Below are 17,376 nucleotides of genomic sequence, written 5' to 3' on the forward strand. Positions count from 1 at the left end.
GGTCTCGGTCATAGACCATGTTAAGAAACTCAAATGCGTGATCTAATGTTATTATTGTTTCCTCATACTTGGCCTGAAGAAGAAAAAAAAATAGATAAAACTTTCAATTTATTTTTTCAAGAAAAAAGAAAAGAATTGCTATTTAGATTGAGGTTGTGCGGCTATGTGGTCTTGTGGTATGACACTCGCTTTCGGATTAGAAAGTTATGGGTTCGAGCCTCGCTCGGAGCATAGTTGAGTCCTTGGAAAAGGCTCTTTACTCACATTTTCTCACCGTTCTCTGGTGTAAAATGAGTACCTATCGTTAGCAGCGCTATATCCCTGTCGGAAAAAAAAGTAATATCGCCTAACAGGCATCATGTCTCGTTCTACATGTTATATGTTGCTGTTGGTCAGGGACCCTTTGTAAAGCGCTTTGAGCACGTTTAGTGGATATTGCACCATATAAAAGCTCAAGGTTTTAAAAATTTACGTCAATATTTGTGAGGCTGGCTGAGGAACCCGGGAAGATGCGGCAAGCTTCGATTTGAGATATGAGCCAAAATCGAAAATAAAGCGTTTCTCATAGCAACAAATTTTATCCCCCCCCCCCACCCCAAAAAAAATTTAAAAAATAAAATAAAAATAAATCATTACTTGGGTTGTAATAGACATAGAATAAAAATTTAAATTGGTAAATGATCAGAAAGAGGTGGTCTATACTACTGCATACATAACTCAATTTATGAAATTTGCGCATCTTTCCGTGTTTTCTCAGTCAGCCACACATTGTAATTTTTGTTTTTCTTTTGGTATAAATTATACTTGCCAGTTGGAGATGTAGTGAATATTGCGGAAGTAACTGAATCATTCTCACATGCACAATTGGATTCAATAGTCTGATGTCACGTCCGCCCAGCAACGAGCAGCTTGGTTCTAAACAAAGAAAATCCGTACTTTTTATTCTTCATGCTGGCTAGCACTTTTTCACATGTCGTGTGATCAGAATGTGTAAAAGTCAAAACATGATCAGATTTATTGTTTTTCTCCTCTGGATACACATTTATGCTCGTTGGAGACGAATTTTATAAGGACTTCCGCCATTGTTCCGATAGTTTAGAACCAGTTGCTAAGTAATATATTATGCGTTATTATGAGGGAAGTGACGTCACGACTGTTGAACCCAATTACTGGCGATAAGACCTGTAGCAAAGAAAAGCACTGAAATGGCAATGTCATGATCTATAGATAGAACGCACTTAACGACACTCAGGTCTTTGTTATTGTTTTATTGCCATCCACGTTTATGAGTAATTCTCACTAAACTGTATCAACCAGAGTATAAACGTTCAAGGTTATACATAGTTTTGTGTGTTGGTCCGTTATACTTCCGGATGGCAATGTTTTGAGTTTCTCAGCCAAGCAAATTCTATCTATACAGTGCACTCTGGATACGTCGACGTTGCCTAAGTCGATTTTTACCCAAGTCGATTTTTTTTTTTTTGGTCCCTCCCCCTTCTTCCTATATAACATTAGTAAAAAACAAACAAACTCCACATAAGTCGATGTCGCTTAAGTCGATGTTCTTATCACTCATGACTACAATAAAATCACAAGCTACCAGTAAGAATTTTCAGTGGTTAAGAATATCCGCGAACGATTGGCGCACATCGATGTGATGTAGGTGCTTTTCCTGACGTCCGTGTTCAATGTACATAAGCAATATTGAATAACTTTAATTTCTCAACTTCAAGTTCAATATTTTTTTGGGTTCTATCCCAGCCATCCTATGTAATGGCCTCTTAATTAGTATCAATTTTATCAGAATTCAAATCAAGTCTACAACTACAATGGCAAACCTTATCGCGGAAAAGGAAGATTCGATGCATTTGGAAAGTCTGGCATGCGACAGAAAATCATAGCATAGAAAATTGGCATACCGGCTATTTCTGTCTCGACGATTAACAAGAAGCATGACCTTGACCAGAGGGGCTCTACCTTTCCGCTTTTTTGCGGAATAATTTCACTTATTGGTATAATTCCCCATTCAAGGCAAAAATTCCGCTTTTCACCTCTTTCCAATCGAGGAACATTAAAAAAAAAAGTCTGTAGTGAAAAAAAAGTGAGCTATGGCTTATTTCGTCAGCATCTCCTATGGTCAATCAACACACATTTGTGAGTCTGATTAGTCCTTCAAAGTGTGTACTGTCTGGGAGGGGGTTGACCGAAGTATTATTATTATTATGGTGACTCCAATTTGTGGGGTCAATGACCTTTGTAATATTATATGTTGGCTTCATTCCGTAATATATTATTGAGTACGGTCAGCTTCTTTCCCTATTTAATTTTAGACCTGGTTAAGTGTGTGTGTGTGTGTGGTGTGTGTGTGTGTGTGTGTACCGGCTCGCGCGTTTGTTGTTTAGGTGTGTGTGTGTTGGGGGGGGGGGGGTCCTGACAAGGTTAAATCCATCCGTTCAATGCTTTGCTCTCAGACGACCAGGACCTGTGTGTTCTCTTATTATTATTTGACCCCATTCTTAGTCTTTACACATTCTGTACATTTTTACACATTTTATATTTTTAATCATTTGAGTACTTTTGGATTGTCTATTACATTTTCTGTTGCAAAGCATGTCATAGTCAATAACAGTAAGTTGATTCCGCTTTTTTATCTCAAATTCCGATTTTTATGTATTCTGATTCCTCTATGGGGCTATTGGGGGTAGGAGCCTCTGATGACCACTACAGAGACCGCACGATATGAAGGGACATACTTATTCTTGATTGGTTTGCCTTGTTCACATGCGTATTTGCTCATTTGGTTACACTCCGGTTAAGTTGATTTTCGTTTAAGTCGATTTTTTTTCTCGGTTCCCCTGGGCATCGTCTTATCCGGAGTCCACTGTAGATACTTTGCGCTTGGCTAAGAAACTGACAACATTGCCATCCGGAAAAATTACGGACTAACACACAAAACAATGTGTAACCTTGAACGTTTATAGTCTGGTTAATACAGTTTAGTGAGAATTACTCATAAACATAGATGGAAAAAAGCAATAACAAAGACCAGAGTGACGTCAACTTGGTTCTATCTATAAACCTTCAAGGCTGCACATGCTTTTGTGTGTGGATCCGTTATATTTCCGGATGGCAATGTTGTAGAGTATCTTAGCCAAATGCACAGCATCTACAGTAAGCAAACAAGTTTAACCAGTTAACTGCCGGACTCCGGAAAAACGGGCATAAAAAATTTGGCCAGAAAACTCGTCCTTTAAATATCGATCTATTTCAATTGGATTCAGTAGTCTGATGTCACGCCGCCCGGCAACGGCGGCCATCTTGGTTGTAAACAAAGAAAATCATTACTTTTTAGGCTTCAAGCTGGCTAGAACTTTTCATATGTCTTGTGACCAGAATGTGTAAAAGTCAAAACATAATCAAATTTATGGTTTTTTTTTCCTTTGGATACGCTTTTATGCTCGCCGGGAAATATTTCAAACGGGCGTCCGTCCATTGTTGGGATAGTTTAGAGCCAGTGTTACTAAGTTACCCTGCGTCCTTAGGTATAGGAAGTGACGTTACGCCTATTGAAGAGTATTACCTTCATCTTGGCAAAAACTCTCAAACATGGGACTTCGAAAAGTCACAAGATAAAACATAAGGCGGCATATCATTCTTATGATTACAGAGCGTAAAAGTAAAAGAGGGAAGATGGATGCTCTTTAATAGGATTCAACAGTCTGATGTCACGTCCCCCCCCTTCCCCCCTCCCTCCAAGCAATGAGCAGCTTGGTTATAAACAAAGAAAATCTGTACTTTTTATTCTTCATGCTTGCTAGAACTTTTTCACATGTCATGTGATCAGAATGTATAATAGTCAAAATATGAGCAGATTTATAATGCTTTTCTCCTCTGGATACACTTTTATGCTCGTCGGAGAAGTATTTCATGAGGGATCCGACCACTGTTCCGATAGAACCAGTTACAAAATTGGATTCAATAGTCTGATGTCACGCGCCTGGCAACGGCGGCCATCTTGGTTCTAAACAAAGAAAATCATTACTTTTTATTCTTCATGCTGGCTAGAACTTTTCATTCCCTTTTCATATGCCTTGTGATCAGAATGTGTAAAAGTCAATACATGATCAAATTGATGGGGTTTTTTTACCTCTGGATACGCGTTTAAGCTCGCCGGGGAAATATTTCATACGGCGTCGCCATGGGCCATTGTTCCCGTTTAGTTTAGATAGCCACGTGATTACATAACTGTTACCATAACGTCCTTATTAGGTAAGGAAGGAGTGACAGATTGTATCGGACTAGTTTGAATGACAAAGTATTTACTTTATTGCCTTGTCATTACTAGTTAGGATTACAGTTGACGTCCCGATTCTTGAACCCTATTGACGACCAGCATTTATTTGGGCTATACATAAGATGCCACCATCCTGAAACTAGATCTGAAGTGGCTAATGCATTGCACTGTGATCCGGAAGGTCCCGGTTTCGAGCCCCGCTTCAGGCAATTTAGTTTTTTATTTCCTTGGGAAAGATTATCAATCTCGGACTTGCTCATTTTTGACAACATGGGTGATTCCTGTTGACATGAGACATCGTGTTTGATGGATTATCTATAGATAGAACGAAGATGACGTCACTGAGGTTTTTGTTATTATATTTTGCCATCCACGTTTATGAGAACTTCTCACTAACTGTATTAACCTGACTATAAATGATCATGGTTAAACAAAGTTTTGTGTGTTGGTCCGTTATACTTCCGGATGACAATGTTGTGAGCTCCTTAGCCAAGCGCATACTATCCTAATTAGAGATACAACTGACACTGGCCAAAAAATGACGTCAAACTATAAGTCTTAGAAGGTTCTAGCCATCGTTAACTTATAGCTTGACACTGACAAAAAAATGACGTAAAAGGCCAGTCTTTGGCCTCAAAAGGAAACAAATCGTGAGTTGTATTTAATAGTTCAACCAATGGGACCACTTGTTCTCATGAGCACTACTAACGACAACCAAATAATGACGTCAAAAGACCAGTCTTTTTGGGTTTCATTGCGTAGCCATCGTCAAGGTATAACCTGACACTGAAACCCAAAAAGACTGGCATTTTGACGTCATTATTTGGTTTTTGCACCGCCTGGTTAGTTGTCGTTAGTAGTGCTCATGGAAACAAGTGGTCCCATTGGTTGAACTATTGAATACAACTCACGATTTGTTTTCTTTTTTGGCCAAAGACTGGCATTTTGACGTCATTTTTTGGTCAGTATCAGGCCGTAACTTTACGAAGGCCACGGTCAGGCTATAGATAGTATGCACTTGGCTAAGAAGTTCAAAACATTGCCATCCGAAAATATAACGAACCAACACACAAAACTGTGTGTAACCTTGAACGTATATAGTCTGGTTAATGCATTTTAGTGAGAATTACTCATAAATATGGATGGCAAAAATCAATAACAAAGACCAGGGTGACGTCATCTTCGTTCTATCTATAACTTAACGATGGCTATGGTTCAGTGTCACGCTATAAGTTAAAGATGGTAACGTTGACACTGACCAAAAATTGACGTCAAAAGACAAGTCCTTGGCCACAAAAGAAAACAAATCGTGAGTTGTATTCAATAGTTCAACCAAGATTACTTGTAACCTTGGGCACTCCTAACGACAACTCACGAGACGCTGCACGAACTTAGAAAATGACGTCAAACTACAAGTTTTTGTGGGTTTTAGCGTAGCCAACGTAAAGTTATAGCCTGACACCGAAGCCAACGTTAAGTTATAGCCTGACATGAAACCCAAAAAGACCGGCATTTTGACGTCATTATTTGGTTTTTGCACCGCCTAGTGAGTTGTCGTTGGTAGTGCTCATGGAGACAAGTGGTCCCATAGGTTGAACTATTGAATACAACTCACGATTTGTTTTCTTTTGTGGCCAAAGTATGGCATCATTTTGACGTCATTTTAGGTCAGTGTCAGGCCATATAAGTTAAGGTGGCTACGCTGACACTGACCAAAAAATGTGGTCAAAATACCAGTCTTTTGTCACAAAAGAAACAAATCGTGAGTTGTATTCAATAGTTCAGCCAATGAAATAACTTCTTTCCATGAGCTCTACTAACGACAACTCACTAGACGCTACACAAACCTAAAATATGACGTCAAACTGCCAGCCTTTGAGGGTTCTAGCCTGACACTGAAATTAAAAAGGACTGGCAGTTTGACGTCATTATTTGGTTTTTGCACCACCTAGTGAGTTGTCGTTAGTAGTGCTCATGGAAACAAGTTATTTCATTGGTTGAAATATTGAATACAACTCACGATTTGTTTTCTTTTGTGGCAAAAGACTGGCATTTTGACGTCATTGTTTGGTCAGTGTCAGGCCATACCTTTACGAAGGCCTCAGTTCTTGTGTCAGGTTATATGTTAACGATTGCTACGGTTCTAGTGTCATGCTATAGATAGTATGACGTTGACGTCACTCAGGTTTTGTTCTTGTTTTTTTTTGCCATCGGCGTTTATGAGTACTTCTCACTAAACTGTATTAACCAGACTATAAACGTTCATGGTTACACAATGTTTTGTGAGCTGGTCCGTTATACTTCCGGGTGGCAATGTTGTGAGCTTCTTAGCCAAGCGCATACTATCTATATGATAAGATGGCTACGGTCTAATCTGTGTTCGTCGGACCCTGTGTGAAAAGTCTGTACGTCTAAATGGGCCATAATGGTGCCGTGGAGAAAGGCGTAATAGGAACCAACAGTCGTGACGTCACTTCTTCGTAATGACGCATAGTAACTTAGTAACTATCGGAACAATGGCGCACGCCCTTAAGAAATACTTCTCCGACGAGCATACAATTGTATTTAAAAGAGAAAAAAACATCATAAATCTGATCATGTTTTGACATTTATACATTCTGATCACATGAGATGTGAAAATGTTCTAGCCAGCGCGAAGAATAAAAAGTGTACCGATTTTCTTTGTTTAGAACCAATCTGCTCGTTGCTGGGAGGACGTGACATCGGACTATTAGATCCTCTTTCTTTGGGTTTTAAAAAAAAAAATACACATAATATGCATAATTCACTGACCTGATAGAGAAAGCCGTAGGATTGACGGACAAGATCGTCTATGAGTTTTAAAACGACGTACGTCCTTTGACCTACGATACGTCGTCGTTCGACACTGCTCTCTCTGTGACAACTCGGATTACGTACGATTCTCAGTCTTTGGCATATCATCCGGTGGACGGCATCTTTTCGTCGGTGTTCGACGGAACAGTAAAAAGACACTCTGCAGTTGACGCAGCAGAGGTAGGCTTTTCTTGGGCATACTTCGCAGTCCCCTTTGGTCCCCTTTGGAGTGGAGAGAGGATTTATGATAAAAAGGGTTTCGTCCACGGCGCTCTTAGGCCCAGTGAGTTTTCTCCATGTTGTTTCTTCATTTATCTTTTCAATCTCTGCGTTCTGTTGTAAAAGAAATAAATAAATAAAAAAAAGAAATCATTCATATTTAGATTAATTTGTTCCAGAGCGTATGTATGTTGCGCCTTATATATATATATATATATATATATATATATATATATATATATATATATATATATATATGTATAGTGACATACATGAAGTGAAACCAAAAGTTTGAGATGCCTTACTGAGCAAATAAAATGGAGATTAAAAAAAATACGAAAGGAGTGAATGTGGCTGATTTAAAAGGAGACAATACAAAGTAAACAACCGTTCAGCTCCTTTCGGCCACATGTAAAATAGGAGAAAGAAAAAAAAATAATTTACATAATGGGGTCAATTTGCGACGGAGGAAAAAAAAGAGGTGTGTGGATGAGGGAGTAGTAGTAGTAGTAGTAGTAGTAGTAGTAGTAGTAGTAGTAGTAGTAGTAGTAGTAGTAGTAGTAGTAGTAGTAGTAGTATTAGTAGTAGTATTAGCAGTAGTAGTAGTAATAATAATAATAATAGTAGTAGTAGTAATAGTAGTAGTAGTAATAGTTGTAGTAGTAGTAGTAGCAGCAGTAGTAGTAGTAGTAGTAGTAGTAGTAGTAGTAGTAGTAGTAGTAGTAGTAGTAGTAATAGTAGTAGTAGTAGTAGTAGTAGTAGTAGTAGTAGTAGTAGTAGTAGTGGTGATGGTTGTGATGGCGGTGGTAGGGAGTAGTAGAACAATAAGAGGAAAACGAAAATGAAAGAGGAGGCAAATAAGGAAGGAAAGAATTGAGGAAGAAGAGAGAGGTTGTGAAGGGGGAGGAAGAGGAGGGAGAGGAGGAGAGGAAGATGAGGAGGCGGTGGAAGCGGAATGCTAAAGATGAATATAATATAGATGGACACACACACACACACAATATATATATATATATATATATATATATATATATATATATATTATATATATATATATATTATATATATATATATATATATAATATGTATATATATATATAATATATATATATATATATATATATATATATATATATATATATATAGATATATATAAATTTATGGACATGCAATGTAGGAATCGAATACATAAATAGCAATTTCCTTACTATGGATGTTTGGAGCGCGTTACCAACACTACTTATCGGGTTATCCCCCTTTTGTCTTGCAATGGAAAGCCCGTATACCGTCTCACTTTCGTCGATCTCTGGGTTCAATTCCTTATAATTGTCGTGGAAGAAATTAACATTTATGGAATACAATTAAAAACAAAAGTTGCACCATTTTCTATATCGCAGTCGCAAATAGCATGATTGGAAGTGTCACTTCGACACCACAATTAACGCCTCCATAACTGGAACAACTAATATTTTCATCATTATCATCATCACCATCATTATCATGCTGACCGCCATCGCCATAACTCACCACCACTACCACCACCACCACCATGATCATCATCATCATGATCATCATCATCATCATCATCATCATCATCATCATCATCATCATCATCATCATTATCATCATTATCATCATCATTGTCATCTATGTCACTTCAGTGATTCCTTCACCTACTTGAACTTGATCTGGCCTTGTTGATATGAATATTTTGTATTTATACCTAACATGTTTACAGACCAAATGATCAGAAACTTATTTTATTCTTGTTATTAATTTTTAAAAAGCTCACGGAAAGAGGATTCGATAGTCGTGACGTCACTTCCCTCGTAATGACGCATAGTATCTTAGTAACTGGTTCTAAACTATCGGAACAATGGCGGACGTCCTTATGCAATACTTCTCCGACGAGCAGAAAAATGCATCCACAGGAGAAAAAAAAAGTTATAAATCTGATCAATTTTTGAATTTTACACATTCTGATCACAAGACATGTGAAAAGTTCTAGCCAGCATGAAGAATAAAAAGTACCGATTTTCTTTGTTTAGAACTAAGCTGCAAGTTGCTGGGCGCGACGGACGTGACATCGGACTGTTGAATCCTATTTACAATCGCGTTCCATGAGGTCCCGATAGCTCAACTAGTAGAGCAGTCGCTTTACACGAATAGGGATCCAAACGAATGCAGTCAAGACTTTTTTCCAACCCTCTGTCCATCGAGCAGTTTATTGGGATTAGGTCTGGCGGAAAGTACATTGCTATAGACTAGCTTTCTATTAAAAGAGTGACTAGCCTATTGCTATTGCCCGTTTCACGCTATAGAAACCGGGATAAACTCCGGGTCTCAGAAGAACTATTTTTTTACATGGCTAAATACGATTCAATAGTCAAATTTCACGTCCGCCCAGCAACCAGCTGATTGGTTCTAAACAAAGAAAATCGGTACTTTTTATTCTTTATGCTGACTAGAACTTTTTCACATGTCATGTGATCAGAATGTATAAAAGTCAAAACATGATCAGATTTATAATGTTTTTCTCCTCTGGATAAACTTTTATGCTCGTCGGAGAAGTATTTCATCAGGGCGGTGATGGAGATAATAGCGTCCGGCATTCTTCCGATAGTCTAGAACCAGTTGCTATGTGTCATTACGAGGAAAGTGGCGTCACGACTGTTGAACCGTAGCCTTCGTTAACTTATGGCTTGACACTAGAACCGTAGCCTGACACTGAAATCCAAAAGGACTGGCAGTTTGACGTAATTATTTGGCTATTGAGTTGTGAGTAGTGCTCATGGAAACAAGTTATTTCATTGGTTGAACTATTGAATACAACTCACGATTTGTTTTCTTTTGTGGCAAAATACTGGCATTTTGACGTCATTTTTTGGTCAGTATCAGGCCATAACTTAACGAAGGCCACGCTCAGGCTATAACATAACGATGGCTAAGCTTGAACCCTCTTGTCATTTTGACGTCATTTTAAAGGCTTGCGCAGCGTCTAGTGAGTTGTTAGTAAAGCTCAAGGAAACAAGTGATTCCATTGGTTGAACTATTGAATACGACTTCCGAATTGTTTTCTTTTGCGGCCAAAGACTTGGCTTTTGACGTCATTTTTTGGTCAGTGTCAGGCTATAGATAGTTCGAAGTTGAAGTCACTCAGGTCTTTGTTATTGATTTTTGCCATCCGCGTTTATGAGTAATTCTCACTAAACTGTATTAACCAGACTATAAACGTTCATGGTTGCACACAGTTTTGTGTGTTGGTCCGTTATACTTCCGGATGGTAATGTTGTGAACTTCTTAGCTAAGCGCATACAATCAAAAGATAGGTTAAAAGCTCGTAACATTACCACAGGAAACATAAAGAACCAACACACACAAAAAAGCTATGTGTAACCTTAACGTTCATAGTCTGGTTAATACAGTTAAGTGAGAATTATTCAAAAACGCGGGTGACAAAAACAATAACAAAGACCAGAGTGACTTCAACTTCATATTATCTATAAGTTAACGATGGTTAACCCGTTTGAACTCAATAGGCTTCAACAGTCGTGGCGCCACTTCCGTCGTAATGACGCATAGTAACTAAGCAACTGATTCTAAACTATCCGAACAATGGCGGACGGCCTTATGAAATTCTTCTCCGACGAGCATAAAAGTGTATCCCGAGGAGAAAAACATTATAAATCTGATCATGTTTTGACTTTTATACATTCTGATCACATGACATGTGAATTTTTTTTTTTTGCCAGCAAATAAGAATAAGAAGTACCAATTTCTTTTGTTTAGAACCAAGCTGCTGGTTGCTAGGCGGACGTGACATCAGACCATTGAATCCTATTATAATCATTATTTGAGACCTGAAGGACGCCTGTTTTCTTCCCTCGGATGAGATCGCCGTCGACCCAGGAAACTGTGGAATCTGTCATGACGTGAAGGGGGTTCATTCTGTATCGTCTCAAGTCGCAGTATCTGTCTCTGTCCCTGTCTCTGTACGAGTAGAATTAATTCGTTTGGGCTGTTACGATGATCTGAAAACAGATCACAGACAATTAGTGATATGTATTGATGCTATACGCTTTGTTGAATACTCACATCATCCGCCAGCCGGATATAACGTACCTTGTTTATTTGCATGTGTAACTTGAAATGTTTATAGTCTGATGAAAAATACAATTTAGTGAGAACTACTTATGAATCTTCTTCTCCTTCTTCTTTCAGCTTATCCCGCATTTTGCAGGGTTACCATAATGAATGCCACATATCCATGCATCTTGGTTCAGAGCATCATCTTCCTTCAGGGCCAGTTCTTTCATATCGTCCTTTACCTTATAAGAACTATTTATGAATATGACTGGCTAAAAACAATAACAAAGAACTGTGAGACCTCCATTTTGTTCCTTCTGTCAACGCGGCTATGTGGTCTTGTGGTATGACACTCGCCTCATGACAGGAAGGTCCTGGGTTCGAGTCCCGCTCTGAGCGGCGCATAGTAGAGATCTTCGAAAAGGCACTTTACTCTCATTCTCTCACTGTTCTCATGTGTAAAATGAGTTCAAAACGTTAACAATTTTAGGGAGGCCTTCCGAAAGCACCTCGTGCTAAGGGAAACAACCCAAATATTCCCACAGCTAACCCTAAGAAAAAATAAAACCTAGTATCTTTAACTATCCCTTATAAAAACAAAAACAAACAAACAAACAAACGCCCAAACACCTTTAGTAAGACTTATAACTAACCATTCCAATATAAGTTTTTCACAAGTCGAAGGTCGAAACTGTCTATACCGATATTTTCTAAGATTTTGAATAGCGTATCGTGCTGTACTGAATCGAAAGCTTTGGAATAATCAATGAAGCATAGATAAAGTGATTTATGTTTTTCGATTGACCGTTGCATTAATGTTTTCAATGTAAAGATTGCGTTTACCGTACCCTTTTCTTTAACAAACCCAAATTGCTCGTCACTTATCTCTGGAGAGATCTTGCTCCTCATTCTTTTCATAAGTATTCTTAACTTAATTTTTGTGGCCTGGCTCATTATGCTGATTGTTCTGTGTTGGTCACAGTCAATAGTTCCTTGTTTTTTGGGTATCGTAATGAATACCGATTGTCTTAAGATATTAGGCAATTCACCCTTTTCATAGAAGACATTAAAGGCTTTTGTCAGAATGTCTATTCCCAGATCGTCGAGGGCGTCAATCAATTCTATTGAGAAGCTATCTTGGCCTACTGCTTTCCCCCTTTTCATCTCTTTGCAAGCAGCTTCTATTTCTTCTCGCATAATCTGGGGACCCGTGTTCACAGTAGATATTTCTTTATCCAAGCTCGTTCCTCTTTTGTCATCCGCGTATAGATTTTATGTATACTGCCCAACGTTCCAAAATATCGTTGTTGTCGATAAGTATATTACCGTTTGCGTCTTTAACGCATTTCTTGCCACGGCTGGTCGTTTTCCACTTAGTTCTTGTATTGACTGGTAGAATTGTTTGGTGTTAGATTGTTTTAGTCTTTCAATTCTGTGACATTCGTGTTCAATATAATCTTCCTTTGCTCTCTTACATTCACATTTTATAATCTTATTAGCTTCTTTATATTCGTTGCTGTTGCGTTCTAGTTTTCGTCTTTCATTCATCAGTTTCAAGATCTTGTGATCCATCCACTTATGTTTTGGTTCGTGCTTTTTCACAGATGGAATAGTTTCTCTTTCGGATTCTGTGATGCAGTTCGATATTTGATTCCAGTACTCATCTATGTTTATATCTGAGGTCAAGTTTTCACTTTTTTCTTTCACGCATTCTGTGTAATCATTTTTTATTTGATGATTAATTCTCAATAGATCAAATTGCAGTTTTGGTTCCACTTTCCTTGTCTTTATTTTGTTTAAGTTTTAATTTTAGCGTGGCCTTGACAGGTCTGTGGTCACTATTACAATCTGCGCTTTGAATAGTTGTTGCGTTGCGTACGATATTTCTGAATCGATGTTGGACCAGAATAAAGTCTATCAGATTTTTATAAAGGCCACCTGGGCTTATCCATGTCCACTTCTTTCTATCGTGATTTTTAAACCATGTATTGACAATAGTAAGGTTTTCCAATCTGCACCAGTCGACAAGTCTTTCCCCTCTATCATTTTTGGTACCTAGTCCGTGGGGGCCAACGATATTTTCAACTCTCTCGTTACCAACCTTTGCATTGAAATCACCAATTATTAAACGAATTTAATCAGATTTACATTGTTTTAATGCTTGTTCCATATCTTGATAGAATGTCTCAATTGTTTTCGTCACTGTCTGATGTTGGGGCGTATATTTGAATAATATTAACATTAAACGGGTTTCCTTTCAACTTTACTAAAATATAACTCTTTCTGAGATTGCAACATGATCTAAATAGCTCTTTGATGTTGATTTGTCTAAAAGAATTCCAACTCCTTTTTCATGATGTTTTCCACCTGCATAATACAATACAAAATCATCTTCTTTAACTACTCCTTCTCCCTTCCACTTCGTTTCTGAGATTCCAAGGATGTTAATTTGGAACTTTTTCATTTCTTGAATAACGTTTTCAAGTTTTCCTAAATGGTTTAATGTACGTATATTCCGCGTGGCCAATGTGATTGTTTCATTTCGCAACAGTTTGAAACGTTCAACGTGATAGGGACAGCTGATGTCCTGGGAAAGTTTGTTAGTGACGGTGGTTTTCCGTTGCCTTCCGTCATTGTTATTAGTAGAATCTAGATTATTGCATTTTAATTTGACTGAGTTGTTTTTTGATGTTTTATTTGGCTTCTCCTGGTTTTTGTTTTTGTTTCCTTCCACCTTTATTTCCTCTTTTTGTTATTTTTCTGTATGCCTTGGATAATTCAAAAGATCTCAAAATGTTCACTGTTTCTAAATTCGGTGTATTATTAATTGTGTGTCGTATTGTACGTAGGTGTTGGGGTGAATAGTTATAACAATAATTAGGTGTTGTCATTGTCGATGTTCATCGTCGACCGTTGTAATAAGATTAAAATAGCTCACTGTTGTTTTTTTCTTCTTAAAATCGTAAAAAGTAAACAAAAATGGTCTCAAAAGATGATAAAATCCTTGCCAAAAATTTACAAAACGTAAAAATATTGCTAAATTAATTGTTTAAAATTCACGAAATTTCGTCAAAAGCAGCACAAAGTCATAAGAAATCCTCTGAATATGAAATAAAATTCGCCCTGTATAGAAATAACACTTAGCCGTAAAATGAAGTAATTTTAAGAGCTCTGTGAAAAGCACCCTTCCAGCGCTGAACACATTACAGATCTTAAAACTTATATTGGAATCAAACAGCGTGAGTTAAACTGGATAATGAAACATCGGACTTCTTTAACATCGAGAAGGGAGTAAGACAAGGTTGCGTATTATCACCGGACCTGTTTAACACATATAGTGAAATAATATTCAAAGAAATTGAAGATATGAAAGGCGTCGTCGTTGGAGGGAAGAATATGAATAGCATAAGATACGCAGACGTTGGTACTCTGATGGCCTACTCTCCAGAACACGTGCAGGAAATGTTAGATATAGTGCAAAAGTGAAGAGATAGGCCTAGAACTAAATATTAAGAAAACCGAATGCATGGTGGCCTCAAAGAATGACAACAACACGACCTTCCACTTGTCAAGCAAAGGAGAGACCATCAAACAAGTAAAGAAATTTAAATATTTAGGCACTATCATCACGTGACATAGAGGATATAAAACAAAGAATAGCAATAGCAAAAAACGTGTTCCATAAAATGCGACCAGTTGTGTCAAACAGCAACCTAAACTTGTAGACCAGAATGAAAGTAGTAGAAACATATGTCATAAATACCGTTTTATACGGTTGTGAAACATGGACGCTTGGCAAAGAATGTACGAGGAAGTTAGAGGCATTTGAGATATGGGTATATAGAAGAATGTTGAGGGTATCATGGGCAGACAGATGTACGAACGAAGAAGTGTTGGAGAAGGTGAGAAAGGGAAGAATATTGATCGATAACATCAGAAAGAGGCAGTTACGGTTTCTGGGACATGTGTGGAGAAGAGACGGAATAGAAAAGTTGGTAACATCTGGGATGATCGAAGGAAAGAGAGCTAGAGGAAGACAAAGAATGACTTATCTAAATAACCTAAGAATGGCCAAATGTGACTTTAAAAGTAACACAGATTTCATGCGCACCGCAGAGGATCGTGATTCGTGGAGACAGTTGACCGGCAACGTGCTCAAGAGCGCAAGCCACGATGGATGATGATAACTATCTATAAGAGAAAAAAAAATCCTCCAACCTTGGACTGAGTTGCTTTACCTTCCAATAGTCTATTTAAAAGCAAAATGGCGGCGGATAACGAAAACATTGGTCAAATTAGGACATTTTAATTTTTCACTAATCTATCAAGGTTCTTGAGTTTTTCAAATGCTACGGGAGGCCTTCCGAAAGCTCCTACATCCCCAGTATTCTTGTTCAAGTAGGGGGTTTGGGAGGGGGGAAACTTTTTTATAATGTTCTAGTAAGGGGTTTGGGAGGGGGAGACTTTAAAAAAAAGTTCCCCCTCCCAAACCCTCTATTAGAACATTATAAAAAACAAGAATACTAGGGGATGTAGGAGCTTTTGGAAGGCCTCCCAATGCTACTATATATTGACTTCTTGAATGAATGAAAGGGCCCCAAATAAACGCCTGACAAAAGATCCACGGTGAAAATACTAATTGAAAGGGATGCGAGAGCTTTCGGAAGGCCTCCCATAATGATAATAATAACAATACTCTAATAATAATAAAAACAATAACAATAACAACAACAACACCAATAATAATAATAATGATAATAATAAAAACAATAAAAACAACAACAATAACGATAATAATAATAATAATAATAATAATAATAATAATAATAATAATAATAATAATAATAATAATAATAATAATGATGATGATGATGATGATGATGATAATGATGATGACGACGACGACGACGACGACGACGATGATGATGATGATGATGATGATGATGATGATGATGATGATGATGATGATGATGATGATGATGATGATAAAAACACATTTTTAACACGGGGGGAACGTAAAATTTTATCTAGTGTAGGACTTGATTTTTAGAACTTTTAGCAGGATTTGATTATGAAAACTCACTCGTCCCATTCCATTCCACTTTTTTTTTAGTTCCTCTTTAGCATAATAGAAATTCACAAAGAGAGATACACAAAATGGCGACATTTTAACATGCTGTAACAGTATCATATCTTGTACAAAAATAAATCCGTATACACATATAAATACATATACATATATAAATAATATTCCATAAACTTACCCCTGTCAAACAGTCCGCTGTCAGTAAGATGAACAAAAGAAAACGTATTTCAAAATGGCGACATTCTCCACACAATCTTATGACGCAATTTAAGTGAATAATATTATAATAAGAGTACCAGAATAATGTCGATTTTGTTGTCTCATTCCTTCTTAAAAATACATATTTCAAGGTTTAACGTAGCAACGTAGACTTCTTTGCAGGTCTGACAACCCAATTTATTATGGTCTCATTGTTGTAATACTTATTCCTCTCCTGCACTGGCTGGCGTCTGGGTTTTCCAGTGTTCTCCTTGAACTTGAATAGACCATAGAAACACATTTCTCTTTGGGGATGAATAAGTAGCAGTCCCTCGGAGCCAATATGCCCATGGAGCCGGAGTTTATCCAGGTTTATATAGTGTGAACGAACAATAACCACTGCTTGCTACCCTTCGGACAGGATGCTAGTCTATCGCAGAGTACTTTCTGGTAGATTTTACAGATCCAGCTACCCAATCACTGCTGTGTGTACAGGGGGATCAGAATAAAACCTCGACTTCACTCGGGATCGATCTCGGTCCCTTTCCGTGTGAAGCGAGTGAGTGCTCTACCAACTGAGCTATCGAGACCCTCTGGGGTCGGGTGGGGATGAATAAAGGGAATTTATTTTAATTTTTCAAAAATCGAATCTAAGAAT

At 37.7% G+C, this 17,376-nt stretch overlaps 1 protein-coding gene across 2 annotated transcripts in view; it reads right to left on the reverse strand.

The window, feature by feature from the left end:
- Positions 1 to 16,757, reverse strand: part of LOC144975705 (zinc finger MYND domain-containing protein 12-like) — a 17,605-nt gene extending 848 nt beyond the window's left edge. Inside the window, exons 1-5 of one of the 2 annotated variants that reach the window (XM_078919900.1) lie at positions 16,699 to 16,757; positions 11,209 to 11,338; positions 8,557 to 8,667; positions 7,088 to 7,462; positions 1 to 73 (exon numbers count right to left, since the gene is read on the reverse strand). The exon at positions 1 to 73 is cut by the window's left edge and continues 848 nt beyond it. In XM_078919900.1, coding sequence (XP_078776026.1) covers positions 1 to 73; positions 7,088 to 7,462; positions 8,557 to 8,667; positions 11,209 to 11,295 — 646 coding nt within the window. In that variant the 5' untranslated portion in view covers positions 11,296 to 11,338; positions 16,699 to 16,757. Of the gene's footprint in view, positions 74 to 7,087; positions 7,463 to 8,556; positions 8,668 to 11,208; positions 11,380 to 16,698 lie in introns of both variants that reach the window. The other variant, XM_078919899.1, reaches the window with a different exon arrangement.
- Positions 16,758 to 17,376: the final 619 nt, after the last annotated feature.

Source organism: Berghia stephanieae, chromosome 6 (genome assembly GCF_034508935.2).
Source record: "Berghia stephanieae isolate SIO BIC M18660-M18661 chromosome 6, UCSD_Bste_1.3, whole genome shotgun sequence".
Lineage (NCBI taxonomy): Eukaryota > Metazoa > Mollusca > Gastropoda > Nudibranchia > Aeolidiidae > Berghia > Berghia stephanieae.